This window comes from Colletotrichum karsti, assembly GCF_011947395.1.
Source record: "Colletotrichum karsti strain CkLH20 chromosome Unknown Scaffold4, whole genome shotgun sequence".
Lineage (NCBI taxonomy): Eukaryota > Fungi > Ascomycota > Sordariomycetes > Glomerellales > Glomerellaceae > Colletotrichum > Colletotrichum karsti.
The window spans coordinates 1510947-1537079 of record NW_024065904.1 but is presented as its reverse complement, the minus strand read 5'-3'; the positions used below and the strand labels follow the sequence as shown (position 1 = coordinate 1537079).

General features: G+C 55.1%; 6 protein-coding genes across 6 annotated transcripts; 3 read left to right on the top strand and 3 right to left on the bottom strand.

Annotated features, from left to right (window-relative positions):
• Nucleotides 1-5254: 5254 nt before the first annotated feature.
• Nucleotides 5255-7290, top strand: CkaCkLH20_01981 (spermidine synthase; the record flags this gene model as incomplete). Its single annotated transcript, XM_038884700.1, has 5 exons — nt 5255-5285; nt 5975-6010; nt 6069-6361; nt 6425-6665; nt 7013-7290. 5 exons carry the CDS (start codon nt 5255-5257, stop codon nt 7288-7290), a joined length of 879 nt encoding a protein of 292 aa, XP_038750400.1.
• A 488-nt stretch (nt 7291-7778) lies between these two features.
• Nucleotides 7779-9387, bottom strand: CkaCkLH20_01980 (gaf domain nucleotide-binding protein; the record flags this gene model as incomplete). The annotated part of the gene is made up of 4 exons (XM_038884699.1): nt 7779-8205; nt 8292-8296; nt 8397-8501; nt 9280-9387. 4 exons carry the CDS (start codon nt 9385-9387, stop codon nt 7779-7781), a joined length of 645 nt encoding a protein of 214 aa, XP_038750399.1.
• Nucleotides 9388-9737: 350 nt separating this feature from the next.
• Nucleotides 9738-10778, top strand: CkaCkLH20_01979 (dienelactone hydrolase; the record flags this gene model as incomplete). The annotated part of the gene is made up of 2 exons (XM_038884698.1): nt 9738-10002; nt 10108-10778. The coding sequence occupies 2 exons, from the start codon at nt 9738-9740 to the stop codon at nt 10776-10778; spliced, it is 936 nt and encodes a 311-aa protein (XP_038750398.1).
• A 1396-nt stretch (nt 10779-12174) lies between these two features.
• Nucleotides 12175-13298, top strand: CkaCkLH20_01978 (uncharacterized protein; the record flags this gene model as incomplete). Its single annotated transcript, XM_038884697.1, has 2 exons — nt 12175-13190; nt 13244-13298. 2 exons carry the CDS (start codon nt 12175-12177, stop codon nt 13296-13298), a joined length of 1071 nt encoding a protein of 356 aa, XP_038750397.1.
• Nucleotides 13299-16345: 3047 nt separating this feature from the next.
• On the bottom strand, nt 16346-19795 carry CkaCkLH20_01977 (uncharacterized protein; the record flags this gene model as incomplete). Its single annotated transcript, XM_038884696.1, has 1 exon — nt 16346-19795. The coding sequence occupies one exon, from the start codon at nt 19793-19795 to the stop codon at nt 16346-16348; it is 3450 nt and encodes a 1149-aa protein (XP_038750396.1).
• A 1639-nt stretch (nt 19796-21434) lies between these two features.
• On the bottom strand, nt 21435-24210 carry CkaCkLH20_01976 (lipid transfer; the record flags this gene model as incomplete). The annotated part of the gene is made up of 3 exons (XM_038884695.1): nt 21435-21598; nt 21656-21856; nt 23850-24210. The coding sequence occupies 3 exons, from the start codon at nt 24208-24210 to the stop codon at nt 21435-21437; spliced, it is 726 nt and encodes a 241-aa protein (XP_038750395.1).
• Between the last annotated feature and the right edge of the window lie 1923 nt (nt 24211-26133).

The following is a 26133-nucleotide window of genomic DNA, read 5'->3' as shown; positions in this document are numbered from 1 at the left end:
ACAAGGTGCAAGAACGGGTGCCTTCCCTACCTTGCCCGTCCAAGCTACAGCAGCTTGACTCCTGGTGATAAAAAGGAGCAGGGTATGTTATGAAATGGAATAGTAAGGATACGCTGGCCAGGTACAAAAATCCCAGGTTCTCACCGGAAAACAACAACAGCAGTGCCGTGAGCCCACAGCGCTGTGGATGTGGACATGGACAGCTTCGATGGAACATCAGCACAGCAGAAGAGGTACGTACCGTCAGTCTCCTGGCTCGCAGAAGACAGAAGGCAGGAGCACTGGGCCAAAAGTCAACATTGCACCTGCTTCAGCACCCACAGTGGGAGTGGGGCCGCCCCTGACGTACCCGGGTCGTACCGATTTCTGATTCGCCGCTCTACCCCGGCCTGCATGTGCCGCAGAAATGCACCGCAGAGGACTTGGCAGGTACTTTCTACTGCAGTGGTGGACACCAAGGTTTCTCTGCGACTTCCTTGCACTTGCATTAGCAAACAAGCCACTTCCACTTCCCCGTCCTCCTCACCACCACCACCGTCGCCTACCGCAGCGCACCGCACTACACCCTCAATCCCATTCTGTTGTTTGCTACCCATTCGAGAGAGAGAACAATCAATATTCCTTCCAAATCACGTCCCATCTTGGGTCATCAAGATACTCGAATCGCAATAGATACCGATCTGTCACATTGTCTCAGCACCTACCTTCCTTACCTTACCTTACACAATCTGATGTATGCCTACCTAGGTACAGAGTCAGACGTCACAGAAACTGATATGCCGCCTCAGTCGCCCGTCGACCAAGCCAACCAACAAAGACAAACATTCCAGCTATCAATGCGACCCTGGCAAACCTGACCTGCCATTCTGCCATTGAGTCGTCTCCTTACTGGATTGGGTACTATTACCTCACGACGGAAGAAAGAAAGGGGGCAACAACTACGGATGGGATGGGATGCAGATGCTTCCTCTCGTTTCCAGACTGGTCAACAGCTTGCTTCTACGTTGGAAACGTGCTTTGCAGAAAGCCCACTCCAACATCGTTCGACGCACATTCTCCTATATGCGCTGTGCTGGGCCCGAGTACCAGCAAAGGGGTTGCGACCTGCAAACTGCCATGCCACATGGAGAACCGTCAGCGTGGCATGCCGCATGCCGAACAAGCAAGCAAGCAAGCAACCAGCCATCTACGACGCAGTAATACGCAGTACGCAGTACGCAATACGCACTCAAAAAGCAAAAGCAAGAGCAGCCCAGCAAACCAGACGGCACGCCCATGGTTACAGCGACCAATCTCGACTCAGTCAGATCAAACCCGTCCAATCCGCCGCCGCGTCCTGTCTCATGAACTTCAACTTACCTCGACATGCTTCAAACTCTAAAGATTAAAAGTCTTCAGCCTTCGCTCGAAAACACAACCACTTCCCGCCCTCAACCACGGCTTCCCGTCATGTCCACCGTCTGTCGAATTGTCCAACGACGCCCGTCGCGGACAATTTCGGTACTGTTATGCACTCTGTGTGCCGCGTCGACTGCTTCCAAAGGACCGACAACAATTCTGTCACTATATCACAGGCGCGGGAGCCACTCCGATGGACCCTTGCGTGACACAAGATCGCTGCCAGACAACCCCAATCGGGCCCGTACGCCGGAAACGCCTCGTGCCCTTTTCTTGGCCACAGCTCCTCAGCACCCGCAGTCTAGCACTCTAGCTCGCCTCCCATTCTGCGCCCATATCGCTTGCGGAACGATACGCTGGTCGACGACTACGCTTCTTCGTTGTTTCTAGCCTAGTGCTGAACGCCCAGCAGCCACCGAGTATCGAGCTGCTTCGTCTGCCCTACGCCCCCAACAGCTTCGTCAGCTTCTTTCCGCTTTCGTTTTCTGCTGTTTGCTCGATGCAGTGGCAGCCATGCAAAAAGAAAGACTACCATCCCATATGCAATGCACAACCATGATGCTGGTTTTCGTTTCGACCAGCGGGGACCCTGGCCGAACGCGTCCGCCCTCGGGAAGGCATGTCGCCCCTGATTCATGCAATTGCAACGGCGACAACAAAGCACGACTCTGCCGCCGGATGGAAAGCTACCCAACATTCATTCAGATCATCATCGTGCAGAGGATAATAAATGCTGAAATTGCGGGCCACCCAGGGCGCCTGCAGCATCGGCGGATGAGTCCCGCAGAAACGAGCACTCTGGCAAGCCGGGGTCACCCCATAAGTTCTTTACCATCGGGGCATGGCCCGGCAGGGGGGGCAAGAGTCGTGGCTCGCCTGGTTCGACAGGGGACCCGTTTGTGGACGGGACTGCACAACTCGTGGCATTTTGGGCGAGGATCCGCGGGCGGGCATCGACGGCCTAGATCAGCGCACGTTTCCAGAACGACGACAGCTTGCTCAAAAAGTCTTCATTGGGCAACGCGCCGATGTTGACCTTCCGGAGAGCCAGCTGGACCTGCCTGAGATGGAGGGGACGTCCCAGGTCACCACCACCAGTCGGGGACTTTTTTCAAGCAACCGCCCGCGCCCGAGCCTCAACTCAACGGCGGCCGCAATGGTGGACATTGAACATTCGATTATTCGAGACCGGGCGTTCTGGAGAAGCTTTTGGAGCGTCGCTCGGACCGTGTGGCCAGGCCAAGCGACCTGGGGAAGAAAAAACAGGCGAGGTCTTACTTGTCTTTTCCAGTCTTCAAAGGCAGAAGTATCGTCAGTGACAAAGATTTCAGCCCGTGTCGCCCGGAGATTCATCCCGACCAGCGATTACTAAGACGATGGGCCCATCGCACTGGTTGGGCGGCTCTGTTGAAGAATGAGTCCCGCCATCTGCCGCCGGATGCGGCTCGAGATATCTGGACCAAAACGGTGGAAGGGAAATCGGGCTCTGGAGCCCAGAAACATTGATGAGAAACCAACAAAGGACCCACGCAGGCGGAGCGGCTGAGGAAGCGGATGATATGGGAAACAGTGGAAATGGTCTTCAGCTTGGTCCAACATCAGCCTAGATCCGGCGGTGTGGTATGATGACGATGGCAAACCGCAAGATGATATGGCGGCGCGGGGCAGAAAGACCCGGATGCCAAGAGTAGAAAAAAAGCAACGCGGACATTCGACAGCGGTCTTGGGGACCACTACGCGATACGAATAGAGCACGCGCCGCATGGGCCATGAACTGGCTATCCTGCCCGGCGGCGCATAGCCATGGTCGATTCATTCTCTCCCCCAAGAAAAGAAAGGTCGACTCCAAAGTTTTACATCGGCACAGAATATCGCATCGGCGGCCATCACGCAACGGACATGAGGGCGTCAAGCCGGCGAAGCTTTCCTCACAGCGTCCGTTGCCAGGGCCGGCCCTACAAAACGCCATCTCTTCATGCCCAGTCGAAGCAACTCAGTTCTTCTCAGATTTCGCTCAGATCTAAACATGATGATACAGGCGAGATTTGAGGTGTCATTACGATCATCCCGTCTGAACCGCCGTCGCAAGAATGTAGGCGGCTTAAGCGATGTTAGTTAAGCGTTGCACCAGCCCAGCCCAGCCGGCGGTGCGATTTGGATAAGCGAAAGAAGCCAAATGGAACAGACTACGCAAATGATCGGGCCGCATACAAGGCAAAGAGGGAGGGACGGGAGCGTTGTTTATTATCACGCTGGACGACTTTGGCCCATGACAGGAAACACACAGATGGAGTTGCGGTGCGGTCGGCCGGATTCTGCGGATGATTGGCATGTCTTGCATGCTGCTGCTACGTTGGTCCTGGCGCACCCGCGGCAGCACTCCGGCTGTGGATAGAAGCATGCAGCCGGCAGGAAACGGAGTCAGGACAGGGGTGATAGCCATGTTGGGCCTCAATTTGAATGTCGGCGGACGGGCTCGGCCGGCCGACTCCGGCTCTCGCGGGTTTGTCCTCGTCTTCTGATCAAAAAGAGGGACACGCACAGCCGGAGTCAGCATGGCGGCCCCATGGCCCCGGAGCCACTGGTTATTTCCCATGTCGGTTCAATGACGCGCCGTGTCTCGGTCGTCTTCAGTCTCTGCTCTGGAGATGTGTTAGTCGGGTTCAACGGTGACCGGCCGAATGGTGTCTAGGATCGGTCTTTGCGAAGGTTCCAGTCGGCGCCTGATGCGCCTGATGAAGCCGATCAGGCACAGTCGACTTCGTTTCGTCTCGTCTCTTCTTCTCGGGTGTCAAATCAAATAAGGTGTCACATCTGATAGCGGGGAGGGGACAATCTTCCTCCCCTCATGAGGGACGACGGGACGCCGTTGATTGCCGGCGAGGAAGTGGGGTACAGGCGCAGTAGTGCAGGTCTCGGACTTGATCTGACGACAAAGCAAGAATAAAAAAAAGCAAAAGGTTTGGATTGGAGATCCCGGCTCGCCACGTTTTCTGCAGAGGCAAGGCGCCTCATTCTGCAGCGAGTGTTGGCGGTGATAATTCCCTCAACGTTGAAGAGGATGACGATGACGAGCGGCCAAAGAAGTCCCGTCCTCTGATGGAAAGTCCGAACCCCTGTGGACAGCAGTTACGACCCAAGGCCATGGCAGGTGTCAGTCTCTAGCGCATCTTTCTCATCCATGACAAAATGGTTTTCTGTAAGGCAAGGAATGCGAAATAAGGTGAGGTAAGTTGTATCGAATAAAGATTTGGCAAGGTAGGCACGGCCGTCTTGTAAATTCGATAGGGCAATGACTGACTTGTACGGCGTGGTACCGAGGCGACTTGCAAGGGGAAAAGAGACGCGCACTGATAACAATCAGAGACTGGAGACTGAGAGAGGAGAAGAGAAAGTGACAGAGAGGGGATCTCCAACCTGGAAAGGTCCTTAGGTCCCGTCTGCGATGGACATTTTGGAACGGACCAGTCGCTGGCGTTGCAATTCTGGGGCTCAAATCTCAAAACGAGGCCACCCCGGAACCACAAAAATTTTCTTCCTGATTTTGCGCCCTGCCCGCACTGGACCCGAACTGGACCGCCCAACCTTGAACCGCACCGCTGCCGCTGCCGCTTTTTTCTCAATTGGTGGCACACCGCATCAATAAACCGCTCGACGTCAACGCACATTCTGACTTGTCCAGACAGAAAAAAACCAAAACCAAAAGTAAGACCAACTGCCCGTCCTGGCTTCTCTCCTCCGCCATATAATACCCGTCTTGCGCCTGCATCAAAGACATCTGCCTCGTCTGCCCGCGCCTTCGTTGACCTGTCGATATCTACACAGTAACCCTGCCAACCCCCCGTCCTTTGCAAAAATGAGCGAAATTACCCATCCTACCATCCAAGGTACGCGGTCCACCTCCCTTCCTCCCTCACTCCCTCCCTTTCATTGTCTTGGTCGGTGTCTGCGTTCTGCAGGAGCGTTTGCCATTGCCCCCTCCGAGCCCAGAACCGAGCCCAGGCCTTTGGAAGTTTGCTCGCCTCTTCACGCTATCAAGGGGCCCTGTTACGCCGACGTTGTGATCAACCCCGCCATTCACCTTCTTTGGCCTCTTGACAGGCAACCGGGAAAATTTTCGACGGGGTGTTGGTTCCCGGGAGCCTCACCCGCTGCGCCCGTTGGCTCGCTGCTCAGACGAGACTCAACCCGGCCTGTCACCACATACCCGGTCGATTTCCAAGAAATCTCCCGCGACTATCGACGGGTGGCTTTGGCCGCCTGTTCCCGAACCACAACGCCGTTGACGAGGCCCGGTTCCCTCCACCGTCTGAGCGCGCATACGCTATCCTTGATACCACTCTCGGTTAAGCAATCGTTCAGGAGAAACGCTTCCCATGGATACTGATCGACTTTCGTATAACCTCTTGTCGGGGTGACATCTGCGTCTTTCGCATGTCGGCCTCCAATTTGCCCCGAGCACGGCACTATTCTGGGATCGGCAGTGGGCAGGCAGCACTGGAAACAATGACGGCGACTCATTCATGATGAAAAACCAAATGAGATGGGACTTTACTAATCTGACGGAAATTCACAGATGGCTGGTTCCGTGAGATCTCGGACATGTGGCCTGGTAAGTCGACTTACTCGAGCATCGTGAGAAGAACACTCATGTTAACGACATCTCACAGGTCAGGCCATGACCCTCAAGGTCAAGAAGGTCATCCACCACGAGAAGTCCAAGTACCAGGATGTTCTCATCTTCGAGTCCACCGACCACGGCATGGTCCTGGTTCTGGACAACGTCATCCAGTGCACCGAGCGCGATGAGTTCTCGTACCAGGAGATGATTACTCACCTGGCCATGAACTCTCACCCCAACCCCAAGAAGGTCCTGGTCATTGGCGGTGGCGACGGCGGTGTTCTCCGTGAGGTCGTCAAGCACGACACCGTTGAGGAGGCCATCCTCTGCGACATCGATGAGGTGAGGATCCCGCCGGTCCCGCATCTTCCGTCCCGTTCCCGGCCCCACTAACACGGACCGCAGGCCGTCATCCGCCTCTCCAAGCAGTTCCTCCCCGGCATGGCCGTCGGCTTCGACCACCCCAAGTCCAAGACCCACGTCGGCGACGGCTTCAAGTTTCTCGAGGAGTACAAGAACACCTTCGACGTCATCATCACCGACTCCTCCGACCCCGAGGGCCCCGCCGAGTCCCTCTTCCAGAAGCCCTACTTCCAGCTCCTCCACGACGCCCTTCGTGAGGGCGGTGTCATTACTACCCAAGGTTGTACGTTCCCATTTGTTCAGGAATGTGAGGAGAATCAAGGAAGTCTCGGTTTTAGGAAACGCGCCAGGCACTCAACTTGCCTGCTTCTTTCTTTGGCCTGTCCTCGATTCATCCCACGGAAATCCCCCGGCGCCCAGCGGCGGCCGGCGAGATCTGGGTTATGCGAAACCTGGATGCGCTTGTATCTTCTTTCGCGATCTATCTCCTTTGTCCATGTCATATTTTCAAGCGTTGCGAGACTCGTTTTGATGAATCAACTTCTCTCAGTCTCTTCTGTCTTACTCGGTGTTCCGAACGAACAAACCCCCCTTTCCCTCGAGATCAGGACTAGCTAACGATCCATACAGCCGAGAACCAGTGGCTTCACATGCCCCTCATCTCCAAGCTCAAGAAGGACTGCAACTCCATCTTCCCCGTCGCCGAGTACGGCTACACCACCATCCCCACCTACCCCTCCGGCCAGATCGGCTTCATGGTCTGCTGCAAGGACGCCAACCGCAACGTCAAGGAGCCCCTCCGCAAGTGGTCCCCCGAGGAGGAGGAGAAGCTGTGCAAGTACTACAACGCCGAGATCCACAAGGCCGCCTTCATCCTGCCCACCTTCGCCAAGAAGGCCCTGGAGTAAATCGAAGGCGCTTCTCGGCTCGGTCATACCCCCTCTTCTTTTGGATCACGACAAACACACGTTTTTTTTATGATGAGGTTATAGAGTGGGAGGCTCGGAGACCGTCCCGGTATATGGGCGGTAGGCACGGAATGTTTCTGGCGGGATGGCGGATGATATCGCCAACGGGATGAATAAAGTCGAAGACAAAAAAGTTTTTAAGTCTGTCCGGAGGTTGACTCCGGCTCGTTCAATAAATTTCTATTGAATCATCTCTGTTCGCCCTTGGCCCGATCCTCTGGTCTATGTCTACATGTCTCATTGCCTCACGCCATTGATGAAATGACACCCTAAGAGATCATCCGTCGAACTTTTCCCTCATCCATGCGTAAAAACAACACCTCTCCTTGACAAATCCCCTTTTTCTGTGTTCACAAGAAACCCACACGCGATCCTATCAAAACACACCAACCCAGCCCTAGAAATCCAACCCACGAAAAGTCCGCTTCTCACCAATCACTGCTCCTCGCCAACAGCGCGGCGAGCTTCTCCAACCACGCGCGGTCGACCTCGTCGAAGCCGTCGACCTCGGCGCAGTCCACGTCGATGATGGCGACGAGCCTGCCGTCCGCGGCGACGACGGGGACGACGATCTCGCTCCGGCTGTCGCCGTCGCAGGCGATGTGGCCCGGGAAGGCGTGGACGTCGGGGACGAGCTGGGTCTGGCGGGTGGAGGCCGCGGCGCCGCAGACGCCGCGGCCGAAGGGGATGGTCTGGCAGGCGACCTTGCCCTGGAAGGGGCCGAGGATGAGGGAGGGCTTGGAGGGCGGGGCGGAGGGGTCGAGGACGTAGAAGCCGGCCCAGTTGACGGAGGTCGAGGGGGCCGGGAGGGAGTGGTAGGCGTGCCAGAGGAGGGAGGCCGTGTTGGAGAGGTTGCTGTTTTTTTGGGCGGCGTGTGTTAGAGGGTGTTTGGGATGGTGGTTGGGTTTAGTGAGGCTTTTTGTTGAGATGTGTGTGCTTACCAGACCTGTTTGTGAGTGTTAGTTCATGTTCGAATCTTATGAGGGTTGATGTGGTGATGTATGAGAGCTTCGGAAGGGACGGAGGGAACGGTTTTGGTGGCTTACCCAGTTTCTCTGCTCGTACAGGAGGCCCTCTGCTTGGAGGAGGACCTGCTCGTAGGCCTGCTCCTTGGTGACGCCGCTGGCGAAGTTGGACGCGTCGGCGTGGACCTGTTTGAGTCACCTCGGTGTCAGTGAAGCTAGGGCTACGAGTATTTTTCATTTTCCCGGCTGTGGTGCTTACCATGATGTCTTGTGAAGAGAGCCGAATCCGATAAGAAGAGTTTGAAAATATGTCTCGGGGTATCTCAAGCCCTCAAGTGAATAATCTGATCCGATTTAATGAGATTTAATTGAAGTTGTTGTGAGTCTCGAAGGGGGAGCCCGTTGAAAATGTGTGTTGAAATCCCGCTGTCCAATCACGTCAGACCTCGGTGAGCGGTGAGAGATCTCGGTGAAGGCGGGATGGGGATTTTGGTTTCTAATCAGCACGAAAGATTCAATGGATTGATCGGCCCCGAAACATTTTTTGGGGTGAAATGCGGGAATGCGCAATGCTCGGCACGGACGGCCGTTTAGTGGAGCACTAAGGTAGCAACGCGGCGCGGCGCCCCCCCGCCAAAACCTTCAATGACAGTCCCGTCGGCGTTATGTTGTTGGAGGAGGAGGAGTGAACTCCGGTCCAGATTGAAACACGTCTACTTGTTCTCTCTCTCCCGTCGGAATCATCTCCGTCCCTACGTGGAACATGCGCGCGGGAGGTGAATCGCGTTAGAATAGCGGTAGTACTATTACTGCCACCTTACGTGCTCACTACGTATCGCAATGCGGCCTGCTCCAACGCAACCCCGCGCCAGACCTGAGACGCGGCCGTCTGCTCTGTGTGGTAGGCTAACGACGCTCACCGGATGAAACCCCCATGCCCTTTTCGGCTGGGCCCGTCGCATACGCTACCGCCACCGCGGTGATGCAGCTTGCCGCGTCCGCGAGCCATCCCATCCAACCCAAACATCGCGCGGCGCGGGGGGCACACAGACGCCGAGCGATCGATCTGCATGTTGTGTGGTGGCGGGTAGATGAGGGGAAAAAGGGAAGTGATGGTTATTCGTACTTCATCTCAGCTTCACGGCCGGCCACCTACACCCCTCGATCCCTCACTTTTTGCCAACTAAGGTACCTTACATTAAAGCCAATGTGCTTTAGCGTCGTTGTAGTCGAACTCACAATTGGATAAGCGACGCGGAATTGAACTTCCTCGTCTGGTTTCAACATTCCTTCCCTCCCGTGACCGATCCCTAGCTAGATCTTTGCACTCGGACGCCAACACAGACCTGACGGGCGACAAACCAAACGAAACAAAAATAACACCACCCCAAAGTCAGAACAAGACCGAAGAATAAGAAAACGATGACGGACTCCTCGCAAGCGCCCCGCTTCTGCGCCGACTGCTTCAAGGGCACGCTCCGCGGCGACGTCGAGCCGCAGGGCACGGAGGAGACCATCAGCGGGCTGCCGACGTACGTCGCGCGCCCCGAGGAGGGCCGCGAGCCCGCGGGGGTCGTCGTCGTGATCCCGGACGTGTTCGGGTGGAAGCTGCGGAACACGCGGGCGCTGGCGGATGCGTATGCCAAGAGGATCCCGGCCGTGGTGCTGCTTCCCGAGGTGATGAACGGTATGGTTTGATCTTGCTTCACCTTATTGTTACTGGGGAAATTGGAATAAATCACGACACAGTTTTACGGGGTAAATGAGCCGGTGCTAACGAAACAATGAAAAGGCTATGCGATGCCCGAGTCCATCCTCTCCGTCGGCGACCGCATCCAGGCCGAGAAGTCGTGGTGGTACAAGCTGCTCTACCTCTACCCCGTCGGCGCCTTCACCATGATCCGCCACTTCGTCCCCCTCCTCCTCGCGACCCGCTCCGGCGTCCTCATCCCGCGCATCACCAACTTCCTCCAAGCCCTCCGCCTCTCCCCGCCGTCCCCGCTGCCCCGATCCTCGACGTCCACCTCCGGGTCCGCGGACGAGGGGCAGGCGGCCGCGAAGGGCGTCAAGATCGGGGTCGCGGGGTTCTGCTGGGGCGGCAAGTACACCATCCAGCTGGCGCAGGCGGCGTCCGGCCCGTTCGGCGAGGCGCTGATCGACGTCGGGTACACGGCGCACCCGAGCATGGTGTCGGTGCCGGGGGACCTGGAGAAGGTGGTGCTGCCGCTGAGCATTGCGAACGGGGACGACGACATGATGATGCCGCGGGCCAAGATGGCGGCGGCGAAGGACGTGTTGGGGAAGAAGGGGAATTGTGAGGTTGTGGAGTATCCCGGGGCTAAGCACGGGTTTGCGGTCAGAGGGGACCCGAACGATCAGAGCCAGGCGGACTTGGGGATGAGGGCGGAGGACCAGGCTGTTGGGTGGTTTAGGAGGTGGTTTGGACAGGGTCCTGAGGCGTGATGATGCTGTTTTGGTCCTTGGATGGAAGTGAGGGATGGGCTTTGATGAAGATTAATGGACTTGATCAGTTTGGATTGATCGGGCAGGCGTGCTGTTCCCAGTTCAGTATGTAGTTTACATGATTCCGGTAATATTATTAGTTTGCTCAGCTTTCCCGAGTATACGCCTATGACAATAGTTCATGGTCGTCAATAGTCTCATGAAATGAAGTTGCTACTTTCATGTGTACTGATACAACCGGCTCATACGACATAGGAGTTTTAACTCCTCTTAGATCGTTCTCCCACGTGTAGCAAAAAACCGTATTTCATAAAAGCTTGTTAGTATGATTCAAGTTCCTTCAACTCACTTTGAAGGCAACTTTGGCAACAAACCCGCCATCGCGCTTGAGAACTCGAATAGGCAAAATATTCGCATGTTCGCATTGGAAGAAGTGACCATCAAACCAAAAACAAAGGCCTCAAAAACACAAAAAGATTGATTCTCCCCTTCCAGAATCGAACTAGAGACCTTTCGATGACAATGTAACCATTACAGTCGAACGTGATGAACCAACTACACCAAGGGGAGTAACCGGGGCTGAGCCCCGCTTGGTGAGATGACTGCTGAGGCACACAATTGCAACAAGAACCTAACAGAACGACCCACTGCATCAGCACAGCGACACAACCCTGCCTCTTGTCGCTGTTAAGTGAACGGCGATAACAGTGACTATGGGAATGGCCTGTCAAACAATTCTTTCTTCTGCCTCGCGCGTGAATGCAGCCGTTGGGCTGATCTTGGCCTGGATAATCACAATGTATTGCCTTCTCGCCAAGGCAGTCGGTGGTCGTAAAACTGTACGACGGCCACAAGCAAACCCAGACTTTTTGACATCTTCCACTTTTAGAATGGTCCATGGAGCATGAGAGCACCTCGCCGGTCGGGGTACTTGCTCTTCGGCATTCCAGCAACCTCACGATGTTGGCGGGCGCAGTGCCGCTGGCAGCCAACAATGAGTAGAGGTTGGGCTTCCGTGGTCCAACCAGTAACGATCGCCGAAAACGCAGACCAGATCATCCAATAACCAGGAACAACAAGGGCAACGGGAAAGCTTGATTCGGCCAGAACCGCCGTTCCCCGGATCCGAGACGGCGGGTAGGCGCCTGAAAGTGGGGCCGCCGCAGGGTCAAGAACCGATAAGCGATAAGCTTCGCGCTACGTAGGTAATCAGTGACGAAACCGCAGCACAATTGCATTGATTACCTAAATTTCGATACTTGGGGACAGCTTTTTTTTTTTACCCATACCGGTCCTCTAATAATTACCACTCGACTAGGGTCCTCTTCCATCTCTCTGAACCAGCAACACACACCTACCGGCCAATGCGATGAACCACAGAACGACGCTGCGCGCCATGCGCGCCCCTTCAGCTTCGACGCTGCTCTGCGGCAGCGCGAGCTCCTACTCACCTTTCCTATCCCTCGCCCTGAAGCCTATGACGACTACGACCCCATACCGCCGCCTCGCGAGCTCCCTCGCATCCGAACAACCCGCCCCCGAACCCTCCTCCTCCTCCTCCTCGACGGCCGTCCTCAACCCGAAGATCAACCCCCCGGCGTCCTCCCGCCCGGCGCCCCTCGAGCTCCCCGAGCGAGCGCCCGACCAGTCCAAGTTCTCCCACCTGCTGGCGCAGGCCAAGACGTACATCAAGTTCTACAAGGGCGGCCTGTCCGCCGTGTTCGCCAACAGGCGGCACATCCAGGGCGTCATCGCCGACAGGGCCAAGACGGTCGAGGGCTTCCGCGCGCCCTCGGTCTTCACGCCGGGCCTGGTCCCCAAGGGCTTCAGCCGCGCCGACTGGGTCCTCCTCTGGCGCGTGCGCCACGACATCCTCCGCGTGCCGCTCTTCGGCGTGGTGCTGCTGATCTGCGGGGAGTTCACCCCGCTCATCGTCATCTTCGTCGACGGCGTCGTGCCGTACACCTGCCGCCTGCCGCGCCAGCTGGAGGCCAGCTTCGCGCAGGCCGAGGAGCGCCGGCGCAAGTCGTTTGCGGACTTTGAGAGGGCCGCGCCGCGGGGCGTCGTGTCCGGGAACGTCGCGGGCGCGGCGAGGAAGCACGTGCTCCGCAGCCTGCACCTGCCCGGCATGATGTGGGATAAGATGGGGCTCATCCCGCCGGGCATGTGGGCGAGCAAGGGACGTCTGAGGATGGCTTTCTTGGAGGGTGATGACAAGTTGCTGCTCCGCGACGGTGGCGCTGCTGGGCTCGAGGAGCAGGAAGCGCGGATCGCGTGTACGGAGCGTGGTATTGACTGCGCCGGCCGGAGTGACAAGGAGCTGAGGAGCTTGTTGGACAAGTGGCTTCATCTGACCGACGCGGAGGAGAGTGTGGAGAGGAGGAAACGCTTGACGGTGATGTTGACGACGAGGTAAGGAATTCTGTTGACGTGACGTGTACGATTGCTAACTCCAGTGCCTGCAGAACCGAGAACTGGCCTAAGAACAGGGACTTCACCCTCCCTGAGTGGCATCTCTGATCGTCGGGCTGGTTCGAATTTCGAATGTGTATGATACCTTCACCCGTGGATTGCAACGACTTCCGGCCCTGTTGTGTCTCGACTTGTATCATGGCGAGACGGTTGCCGATACTGTACAGTAACATGTTTTTATCACGGCATGAGTAGAAAGGACGGGTACCAAAAGCATATGGCAGGACTCGGAAAACAAGGAATGGGTGCACCGGCATATATAGAACAACTCCCTTCCATACAGACAACAGGCAACAATGTCCATTTCTTCCCTTGCACCTACCTACCTGGCACATCTGCATTGGTACTCAAGAACGAGTAACTCTAGAGTGACGTTAGGACGCCCTGAGATGAGGCCGGCACGCTCAGTCAGGTTTCTCAGCTTGAACATTTCTCGACTGAGTAAAACAAAATCGGAGACGACGGACAGTAGAATTTTTCACAGTGATACAGATCCTTTCGTCGCACGAACCAGCGTTTACAATACCATGAATGCTCCGAGCTCGGTATATACACAAAACAGCCTCAAGAATTGTACAAACGGAGTATATCTTCACAACGGTTTCGGACTTGAGGATGCTGTCGATTGTAACCGCTGGCTAGAGATTCAATCAGGCAGCTTCTCGGAAAAGTTCTTCATCTTGGTGATGGTAGGTCCGCTGCTGACGTTGGTGGTTCGGTGATGAGAATCCGAGCTCCATTTGTGTTGATCAAGACGTCTCTATCGTTCTCGATAAAAACTTCTACTTACTCAAGAGGCTATTCAAGTAACGGCGTGAGGTAGAAACATGGTTCCACAGCTCCAGAGTACCGAGAGCGAGAACTGGATAGCCCAATCCTCGATTTCATTGATATCTCGCTCTGGGAATCAGCGGACGTAGTGATTCGCCGCTGAGGTTGTCAATACCCTTTTGGGACAGCTGGCTGTTCCGACGGTTCCTACTTGTTATCGTCGTCATCTTCATTGTCGTTGTCTTCACCGTCGTTGATGGCATCGTATCCGATCTACACTATAACAGACCGAACGATCCGTACCACTGTGGCCGTATTTTGGCTAGAAACGAGTCTGGTCAAGCCTTTTTCAGCACCATCATTCTTCATCAAACTAAGGACAAATCGGACCCCTTTTTGTCTCGAATACTGTTGGCTTGCGGGATCGAGAGGCTCATTCCCATCAATGATTGCTTCAAGCTCTTTTGTCTTCGTATGTCAACGTCTCGGAACTCCAAGGTCACATCGCTCAGTGCTATTTATTCCACTCCCTTGGGCTAAAACTATAGATCCCACAGAAACGTGCTGTGTCTGAAAAATTGAGTCCCCAACAATTTGCAGCATGGGAATGCTATGCTCGGAGTTTCCGGCCCCTGCTGAAGCATTTAAACTGCGCGACAAGGCCTTCTCGTTATTCGTGGCTTGTCAAATGTATGTTGAGCCATCAGGGTTTACTTATTCAAGCATATAACCCAATTCCAGAGACGCCAGATACCAGCACAAGTTGTCTCCGTACCTCAACTTCCTTTTCATCTACGTGGTAACTATGGTATAAGTGATGCTAAACACCAGAACACCCAGAGGATCTCTTACACTCCTGACGTTCGTAGATTGCCAAAGGTATAAAATCAAGACAGCATTAGGAATCAACTCTTCCAAATGGCATCATCAGCACATCTCCGGGTTCAAGAACCACAACCCAGGATCTTTCTTGGAATCCACAAGGCGCCACGATCAGAAAACTCCTCTAGAAACGATCTTTTGCTAACACGAGGTCTGTCTAGAGCTGACTGGCTTTGCTTATTAAAAACCGAATAACCCAACTCCAGAGACACCAAACAGAAGAAAAAGTTGTCTGCTTACCCCCAACTTCCTACTACCCGTCCACGTGGGTTCAATTCACAGCATGCACACCACGCAGTCATTTTGGCCGAAGAACGAACCTTCTACTATTACGGGTGCTTGAATAAATCCCGTCCTCCCTGCCCTCCGCGGTCTGTATATATACACGGCGGACTGCCACCGTAACCATCTTGTCTGCAACGACGCGCTCTCTAAGTCTGGCATCTGTTCTTCATTGCGTGTCCTCTACAGGCTGTTTAGATTGGAGTCTGCCGAAATCGTGAAGACACCTTTCGGCCACATCCCCCCCACCCCCAGAAAACCCGGCGTCGCAGAACATCTCAAGTCAGGTCTCCGACGCCGATTCGGAATGGAGGAATACGACGCCACCACCAACGACAACCAGAGAAATATACGGAGCAAGACAATCGAAAATGCAAACAGGAGCATCATCAGCAGGGCACGGCGTGATTTGGTTTCCGTCGTCTGAAAACAAATCAGACATCGACCACTACATACATGTCTGCTGGAGAAGGGGGAACCCCAAAGTCTCGAAGCATGAGGTTGTATAAAACCTCAATCGCAGGTCTCAAGGTAGGTTTTTGTATTCGGAAAGATACACAAGGCAGACGAGCAAGAAACGGACTGCGGTCTTTGCGAGTGTATACATATAGAACTCAGTGGTTGGTGATTGGACTACACACCGTGAGCTTGCTGCAAAGACCCGCAGTACGCCCGGGTCCTCGAAGGCGACTGATGAAGCAAGGGCTTAATCCCAAGACAATGGCAAAGTCTGTTTTTGACGTCACGCGATATTGAAACTTCACAACAGATACGGGATATGATATAAGGGGTACACAATTTCTTGTCAATGTACTACAATTGCCTATCCGACAAGACATTCTCCGTCTACATCTGTACTTTTGCGTTTCTTCTCGAAACCCTGTGCGAATCCTCCACGACGAAGGGCGCACCTCAAAGGCGCCCCGTCCGGCAGAAATTGCTGCCGCCAAGAAAATGAATGGTAAAAATGCAAACTTCCCAACGCCGAGCCCCCAAAAGAGCAATGCTATGCCTTACCTTTCTTCGCCAACGAGCCCGCTGTCTTTTCGTCTAATATAAGCCCGATCAAGAAAAAAAAGGTTCAAAGGGGAATAAATCGAAAGAAAAAACGCTCGGCTCATTCCGTCGTCTCCTTCATGCACTCCTTCTTGCGTCGTCCCTTAGTTGGCGTTGGCCGACTTGTGGGACTCCAGGGCGCCAGCGAGAGCTGCGGCCAGGTCTTCAGTCTTCACCTGCACCATCCAGGTCTCGAGGCCGTTGCCCGTTTCGTTCGAGGTCGTCAACGTAACGTACTTCTTGTTCGACTTGTACGCCTCGCTCGGCAGGACTGTTCTGTTGAGGACGACGTGGCCACGGGGCTCAGCGCGAAGAAGCATGCGGACGGCGCCGGTAGTCTTGTGCTTGAGGAGACGGAGCGGCCCAATGCCCTTGGTGGACCAGGGGCTCTTGCTCTTAGGCTGGTCATCTCCATCTGCCTCCTCGGACCCAGGAGGGACAAACTTCATGACCTTGGCGCGAACCTCATGCACGACGGCCTCATCTTCCTCCCCAGGACCACCCTCGGTGAGCTTGATTTGTTCATGGGGCTTGCCCTCGGCATCGTCTCCGTCCCCATTAGCTGCGGCCTTTTCAGGCTCGGGAGTTCCAGTAGCAGGTGTGGTGGCGAGACTGGAAGCACCGCCAAAGTTGAACGGAGAGTTGGTTCCAGTGGTCGAGGCACCGGCAGGCGGCTGCAGACCACCGAACATGCCGGAAGACTGAGGCTTAGCACCGAAGAGGTTGCTAGTAGGGGCAGCATTGTTTCCACCAAATAGGGACTGTTGACCAGCTGGCGCCGCAGAGTTACCGTTGGAAGCACCGAATGTGAAGGAGGCCGAGGCCGAGGGCGCGGCAGGGGCAGCCGGCTGCGAAGAGGCGCCGCCAAATTGGAAGGGCGAGCTGCTCGCGGGAGCAGCAGACGATGAATCACCGCCACCAAACTGGAAGGGCGCGGATCCGCCGGAGGGAGCAGCAGAGCCGCCGCCAAAGTTGAATGACGGGGGCGCTGAGCTGGACTCTGCGTTCGACGCGAAGGGGTTGTTGAATGACTGACCGCCACCGGCACTGAATGTGAAGGACGAACCACCTCCGGAGTTGAACGAGCCTCCATTAGTCTGCGGTTCGGATGAGCCGCCGAATGGGTTGGACGGGGCCGCGCTTTGGGAGGCACCGAAAGTGAACGACGGCGTGGAAGAAGCAGGCTTCTCGGCTGGGGGATCCGCCTTCATAGGGCTGCCGCCAAAGAGGGGATTGCCACCGTTGGTGTTTTGCGCACCAAAGAGCGGGCTCGGCTCAGCAGGCTTGTTACCACCGAAGCTGAACATGGGCGCCGCCGAGGGAGCAGGAGCGGGCTCAGGCTTGGAGGCCGCAGTGTCGGCCGGCTTGGCGCCGAACAGGTTAGAAGTAGGTGCAGGGGCAGGTGCCTGACTACCGAAGAGCGTGCTGGACTGGAAGGGGCTCGCTGTTCCGGAGGTGCTGGCGCCAAAGAGAGGCTTGGCCGGTTCAGCTGCAGGAGTCGCTGACGTTTCTTGGGGTTTGTTTCCTCCGAAGAGCGTCGACGACTGCATAACGGGAGGCTTCTCCTGGGAACCGAACAAGTTCGAGGTCGGGGCCGCGGCCTTGGCTTCGTCCCGCTTAGGAGCGGAGGAACCAAACGCAAAAGCCGGGGCGGCCGGCTTGGGCGCTTCGGCTTTCTTGGGCTCCTCGGAAGTCTTCGGCTGGAAACCAGCAGAGAAGCCACCGAAGGGCGACTTGGCAGGCTTCGAGCTGTTCTCTTTGTCGGACTCAGCATCATCGTCACGAGAGCGCTTTGCGGACTTGGGCTGATCGTCGGCCGGCTTGTCCTGCTTCGGCGCACCGAACAAGTTGGAGGGAGGTGCAGCAGGCTTGGCACCGAAGATGGAGCTCGAGGAACCGTTGGTAGAAGCACCAAAGATGTTACTGCTGGCCGGAGCAGCGGGGCCGGCGTTGAACTTGATCGGACTAGTCGGCTTCCAAGTAGCGTCGACCGGAGCCGGGGCGGGTTCCTTGGCCGGTTCAGCAGAGTCGGAACGCATTGGCTGGCCGTCATTTCCCTTGCTAACGCGGTCAAACAGGCTCTTTGGCGTAGTCTCTCTTGCACCAGACGAGGTGCTGGAAGGCGCGGTAGCAACGCCGCTGGAGAACAATGGCTTCTTCACACCACCGAAGAGGTTAGAGGTAGGCTGAGCCAACGGCGTCTCGGCACCACCGCTAGCGGCGACGCTGGGCTCGTAGCTCTGCTGGCCGGGTTCTTGTGCCTCCGCCTCTTCCTCGTCGTCAGAGTCGGTCTCACTCTCGCCATCCGCGTCCACACCGCTGTTCTTCGCGGAACTGTTGTCCGAAAGGTATGAGAAGGGGTTGCTGTTGCCTCCTGGGGCGGGCTTGAGGTTTTGGAAAACAGACTTGGCGGGTTCGCCGTTAGCTGGCTTCGAGGCAGCGGCAAACGGGTTAGGCTTGGGAGCCTCCGAAGCTTGGGGCGTGGCCTTGGGAGTGGAGGTAGGCCCCTGGTTGTTGGCGATGCGCTCGAACAAGTTCTTGGTGTTTGAGGGAGTCGAAGCTGGCTTTTGCGACTTGGACAGCTGGTTTTCGTCCGCCTCGTCGGTTACAGTAGCATTTCTCTTGTTCTTGGCAGCTGGGGTGGCAACGGGCTCTTCCTCCTCCCGGTCAACGGCACGTCTCTTATTGTTCTTGTTAGGAGAAGCGATGGACAAAGCCGTGTCCTTGGGAGTGAGCTGCTCTTCAGCCTTGCGCTTGGAGCGCGTAGTCTGCCTGGAGGGGCTGGCATCCGCAGTGTCCTCCTCAGGATCAGGCAGGCCGTGGGCTGCCCTCCACTTCTTCAAAACCTCGTCCGAAGGCTTGACGTTCTTGAACTCGTACAAGCCATATCTGAGCATGATCAAGCTCCGGCTCTTTTCGAACTCCTTGGCGAAGTTCATGATATTGAGCTTCCAGTCCTTCTTGGCGAAGATCTCGTTCGCAGCGTATTTGAGGCGACGAAGGTCAAGAACGCAGAAAAGCTGACGTCGCTGAAGGTCGTCGTACTCGGGAGGAACGAGGTGGCCGAGATACTGGTCGGCATATACCGTACCCTTCGCTTCGAGCTCGGGAGGGATGTCTCTGGCGAGAGCTTCGCCCGTGAGTTCGGGTGGGGGAGAGGGAATGCGCATCTGGAAGAGGTCGGACGAGTTCGACTTGGAAGCGAGGCCTCGGGGAGTGGCCTGGGCGATGTTCTCGCGATAGACCTTCTGGGAGGCCGGGGTCGCGCCTGGCGCGAATACCTTCTTCATAGTGCTGGCGGGTATGCTCGGCGCGAAAGAAGTGGAGGCCGGGCTTGCGGCAATAGAGGAGGAGCGGAACAGGTTGTGAGCGGTAGAAATGGTGCTCGTGCTGAGGTTACTCGAGGGCGCGATATCGCGGCTCAAGGTCTTCTGAGACGGGGCTGTCTTGGGAGTGCCGATTCGCTTGTTCGGGTTCAGAGGCGAAGCTTGGTAGCTACGGTTTGCGAACTTGAGCGACGGGCGCGCCCGAGGGGTGTTGTTTCTGGGGTCCATGATGATGAACAATGATGTAGGAATCGGTTGGGGGATTATAATTAGTGGTTGCTGATGAATAAGGCGCCAGTTGGATCGACCTCGTGGGAAGCGTCGCGTGTCGATTCACGCAGGATTCGCAGACAAAGCTGGAACGGGGAAGAAAGCAGGCGCAAGGGCGGGAAGCGGCGACCAAAATTGGATGATGCGAATCGACGCAATGAACTCGCAGGGCAAGAAAAAGGTCGAAGTGCAATGGAAGATAGTAACGCAGCGATCAGGGAGCTGATGCTGGATGGCGCATCGAAATCGCCTCTTGGTGGTGTCTGGCGGAAGAGACCGGGGACGACACGAAAGATTTTGGCTTGGGTGGTTTTTTGGTGTGGCACGTCCGGGTGACGAGTGACTGGGCTGGGCTGGGGCCAACGAGTGCAGCGAAAAAAAAGCAGGCCACACACTCAGCACTCAGCACAGGGGTTGCAAGCAAGCAATGGAAGGCACTCGTGGTCCGGGAAAGGGTGTATCCACCTTTCTGCCGTCACCAACCTCAGTCTTAAGGCAACCGCCTTCCAATTGGCTGCTGGCGGTGAGACGATAATCGAATGTGATTGGTTAATATTTGGGCGCTTGGGTTTTTTTTCCACTGCTCACAGGCTCAGAAGCTTTCCCCAGCAAAATGGAAGTCGCACCTCCCGTCGTCCAGGACAGGGTTCCGGTTGCCCAGCGGGAGTGGGTACGTACCTTCCGCGGTCAGCCAGTCGCAGTCCTGTCGCGTCTGCTCATCCACGGAGGTTCCATTGGCCTGCGCTTTCTCCTTTTTACCTTATGTGCTGACCTTAGTCATCGCGAATCCTCAAAGACATTCTGTCGCCTTTGAAATGCAGTGCAACACACCCTCAAGTCAGCTGCACTCCTGACTCTGTTGCGTGTGCCTCGACAGAAACGTAGCCATATTGGCTGATGCGACTGCGATACTGAAACCAGGGGAAACGCGCCTCGGCCGCTTCCCTCGAGCGCCTGCGACTCGATGCCCCTGTCATTATCGAGGTCTCTTGGAGACCGTCCAACACCCTATGCCTTGGCTACGGCCAGCCTGCGACTGCGATATCCCTAAAGTCTCACGCAGATGTTCGACATGGACGCGCGCAGTCCTTCACTGTCGATGGGGCCTCCGGACGCCGGCGTATCCATGAGGTCGGCGGCGTCGGCTCTCCGGACAGCCCATTTTTCTTGACTCGGACCGGCAATAGTCGGGAATTCGTTCGACTCATCTCCAACACTGAACACCGTCTCAAATGCCGATGCTAACGGAAGCACGTGTCATTCCATGCGCTTCCGGCTCGGATACCGATGCGCATTCGGCAGCCCGAATGACCGGAATTCTCGATGGTCGCGATGCTGACCTTAGACACAACTAAGTAGCAGCGTCCGTTCAGGGACATCCCGACCGGACATGTTCTCCAGGAACACCTTTTCCCAATTACATCAGACATCATCAACTTTGCTGCAGCACTCTTGGTTTTGGTAAATACTTTGTCATATTCTCATTTCCTACGAGCGCCTCCAAGACAGCGCGCATCCGGATCTAGCCAAAACACTAGCCCAACCGGTAGGTTATGGTACAGGGTATTACGACAACACACGACGACGACCGCCTCGCTTACAACTTGGCCTTGGACTGCGCCTTCTTGAGGATAGGCTCCATTCTGGTGGCCTTCATGACATCGCCCTTGATCTTGAGCTTGCCGGACATGAAGAGCTTCTGGGCATTGGCCTTGCCCTGGACGAGGTTGCCAAAGTCGGAGTCGGACAGAGACAGGGTGACTGTGATGAAATATTAGCATTCCGGTATTCGACTTAAAGTTCCTGCTTTGGGCATACCGGTAGGCTTGTCACCGAGACCCTTGCCGACCTGGCCCTTCTCCTTGAGGTCGATGTGCCAGCTGTCGGTCTCTCCGGCAGAGTTCTTGAGGTTGAAAGCAAAGATGGCCTTGCCCTGGCTGACGGCCTCCTTGCGGTCGGCCTCGCTGGAGTTCAAAGCATCGTTGATGGCGTCGAACGCGGCAGAGGAGGGGAACTTGTCTGTAAAGCAAGGCAGTCAGCATCAACCGAGGCACTGACAGGCAAATCAGTGTTCATGCGCGCGTACCGTTGGCGAGACCCATTTTGGATGTATGTATAGTAGATTCTTGGTAGATTGATGCGAATTGAAAATAGAGAGATGGACACTGAGTAAGTTGACAGATCGCGAAAGATTACCGAAACGCGGGGAGTAGCCGGATACTTTAAGTACTGAAAAAGATGTTAACGGTAAGCCGTGCGTCGGAGGTTGGGGGGCAGGACGGACGGAGGAGGAATAGCTTCCAGGTTCTGGATGACGCTCTGTGTCGCATGTGAACCTCGGCGATTTAACACTTTAGCACGGCGTCATGTGCGCCCGCGCGCCGCCCCCAGAGTGAGGTGCTCCACATTTGTGCAGCACCACCCCAGCAATGGGAATCCGGCGATCAACGTGGGCACAGTGGATGCAGACCGCTGGAGCTCGCTGTATCGTCAGCGGGTCACCGCCGGCCGGAGGGGTTTACCGAGCATGCCAGCAACACTAACCTCTTGGTGCAACCGACCAACGAGCACCTCCCGTTTTTGGATTCTGGAAAAGTCCTTTCCTTCCAGGTTTCCTTCTTTTTTACGAATGACATTCCAGGATGAATAGGCAGATCCTGTGATGACTACAGCGGTTCTCTACCTTGATTTTTTTCCGTCTCCATTCCCCATCTCAGATGCAGAATCCGGAGACAACGCCACATCCCAATGCTCCGAGTGGCCGTCATCAATGAGTTCTAGACTGCTTTCAAGCCACAGGAACAGACTCCGAGTCTTTCACCCAGGTACCTTATTCAAGTTTGTTTCGCCAACACCGAGGCACTAGCAAACACGCGGCGCCGGAAACTGCTACCGAGGAGGCCTTTGACAAGAAGAACAAACAATGAAAGACGATTTTACCCCAGCTTGGTGCCTTTCTATTCCTTCTCCGAAACAAGCTTCAGACGACTAGCCCGGCCATGGAACGAATCGCATTCCGCATTCGTTCGATTCATGCTTTCCAGATGCCCACGCCACGATCATGATCGCCAAACGTCACCCAGATATGCTCGCCTCGCAACAGATCTCGACCCAAACACCAAACCCAGCATGGGCATTTGACAGCAGCCGAGAGAGAGAGAGGGGAAAACATATGAAGCTCGACACGAAGGGTTTACCCAGACTCGTGCCTCCGAATCGGGGCGGCCGCGACGAGAACGAGTCCGAGTGCGGTAATGCATCACAGAGCAACGCTGGCACAAGGGGCAAACAAAGAAGGACCTCGGCAGAAGATCGTCGAAGGAAAGCTGGTCTCAACACGACCGAATTGACGTTTCGTTGACAGTTCATCCGACTCCCAACGTTGGGCTCCTCATTGAAGCTACCAACCGACACGGCACGGCCTCTGATGTCTGTTTTCTGTCCCAAGACATGCAACCCCTGTCGGGACGAGCGTTTGTCTCGACTGCAGATTCCGTTGTGACGCCGCACAGCCTGCCGCGGCTTCTCAAGTCTCGAAGGTACGCAGCAAGCACGCCTTTCCACGAGCCCGGGTTGTCGTTAGCTACGATCTGCCAGACCTCACCGCCCGTCTTATCGTACAACAGGTTCGTGGTGCTCTTGGAGCTTAGGCCGAATCAATACTTCGACTTGGCGCTGTCTGCAAAGGCTCGGTTCGTCATGCAGTTGTCTCCAGTGTTCTCGCATTGCGCCTTATGCCACTCATTGTCGTTCATTTTGTCGAAGAACACCTGCAATGCCGATCCGTGGACCTTGGAACTGCCGGTCATGCAGTTACCCCACGACCGGAAACATCGGTCATTGCTGCTCTGGTCTTGAGCCGCGCAGTTGCTGAGGTCCGGGTCACTCATTACAGGCCGATTTGACGCCGACTGCTTGGGTTAGCCTTCGCGCCGGTCTACGTCAAACGGGGCCGGGAGGTTGGGATTGACTTACGACCACGGGCACGGCGCCCGCTGAGGCGTTCCCTCACCCTTCCAGTAGGTGCTCTCCGTCTGCTCCAAGGAGATATACACGTTCTGGGCGTTTAGGTTATACCAGTACAAAACGCTGGGCTCGAAACTGGTTCTGGCCAGCCACGTTGGTTTAGTACCTCGTTGCAAGTTGTTTGAGATCAGGTATCCCATCATCCATATCTGGCCAGCGGGAACCGTTCCTGAACGCAATGTCGATCCATCAATACTCGATTTGGCAGCCGTGGCGTCGGTCATCTTGAAGTTATCAATGACGAGATACTTCTCGCCGTATCCAGTCACCTTTTGGTTGACACCAGCGTTGCAGGCCTGCACGCTCGAGTCAACCAACGATACAACGCCGGCTGTGTCGCTGCCCATGTCGATACCGAAGTTGCAGTTCTAGAAGGTTGTTTCTTGGACGACCGCAACGTAGACGTAGTCTATGGAGATTCCCACGTTGCAGCCATTGAAGCCCAGTTTCCTGCTGCATATATCTTAGAAACTATAGGTCGTGTTCAACACAAAAATGCGTTGTTATTTGCCCTCGGATTATTAGACGCAACCGATGGTGGTGTGCAGCGTAGCAGGCTGGCTTGGCTATGTTACACAGCTTCCGTCTATGCCCAACCAAAGATTACACCTGTCTGCAGGCTTCAGCCGAACCATTCTTAGTGGCATTACTGCGGGGTTTAAACAACCGCTTAATGAATCTTCCCTCTTCGTCTCCAACGAAGTTTTCTTCTTTTTTCTCCCCCCCCCCTAATCTGTACCACAGCCTATGGAACCAATTCGTTTCTCAGCGTCATCGATACATGATGGCGGAGAGAAAATCAAAACGAAAGTGGCTCGGGGATGTTGCTACAAGCATCAGGCTTTATTTTGTTAATTTTCCCCATCGCACGGCCGAACGCGGCTCATCGCAGCAATCAGATCCTCAAGACTTCCAGCTCTCCCTGGCTTTGTACGCCCACCAGTTCCCTCGTACGTACTCAATCGAAACACGTCCTCCAGTCTATCCAGTCTGTCTGACCCAAAGATTTCACAACAGGTGATCCTACCAGATGGCCGAAGATTCAAGACTTGATACACACATGCGACTCCCGTCATTCTTGTTGTCGACCAAGGGCAGTCGATTCTTATGTACCAACGCGACTTCTCGACGTCAGAGACTATCGTCAAAACATCATCAAGCTCGTTCTGACAGGAGAGCAAAACCTCAGCAAAATGACAAAGTACATTGCGTTATCGTACTGCTGGGGTCAATCCAGCAATTTCCTCTTGACAACGGACACGTTAGCCAGCCACCAACGCGGTTTTGCGCTCTCTGAGCTACCATCGACACTTCAGGATGCTGTTAGGGTTACCTATGATCTCGGAGTTGACTACCTTTGGATAGATGCACTTTGTATCATCCAAGGCTGCTCAGAAGACTGGATACTTGAGTCCGCCCGAATGGGTAATATCTTCAACAACGCATATCTCACAATATATGCAGCTAATGCCAAAGACTGCGCGGATGGCTTTTTCGACTTATCAACACGGGTCTATAGCAAACCATCACCATATACGTGGGCTATGAAGGGCGAGGTCGTACCTTTCCAGTATGAACCCCTGAACAGTCGTGCGTGGGCTTATCAGGAATGGAATTTGTCATCCAGACAACTTGTTTTCGTATCGTGTAATATTTACTTCTTGTGTCCGAGGCAGTCAACAGTGCCCTTCATAGACCGATTCAGGTCTGAAATCAAGGCTGGAACTGGAATAATTAGCGAGTGGCAAAGTAACGTGCAAAACTACTCAGCTCGAAACCTTACCCAGTCAAGTGACAAGCTTCCAGCTTTTACAGGAATGGCAGAAGCCTACCAGAATAAAAGCCCGGGTAAACTCGGTCGATACCTGGCTGGCATCTGGGAGAATGAGTTATTATCCGGTCTGCTATGGCAACAAGAGGATCCACATGGGCTTTTCCCAGTTGCGAACAGAGGACGACCGACCAAGTGGAGAGCACCATCGTGGACATGGGCATCTATAGATGGTAACATCTTCCCTTTCAGCATGTATGGCATGGTACCCCTAGCGGAAATCATCCAAGCAAACACTACCCCGGTCTCCAATCAGAACGCTTTTGGGGAGGTCCTTGATGGGTTTATTATTATTCGGGGGCAATGCATGGGATTCGAAAGAGTTGAAGCATTCAGGCATGCCGGAGGGGTTTTTACGTTTCAACCTCCTTTCAGGCTTCGTGGTTACATGACGTTTGATAGAGACGACGAGGTAGAGTTTTGGTGGGAACACTCTGTG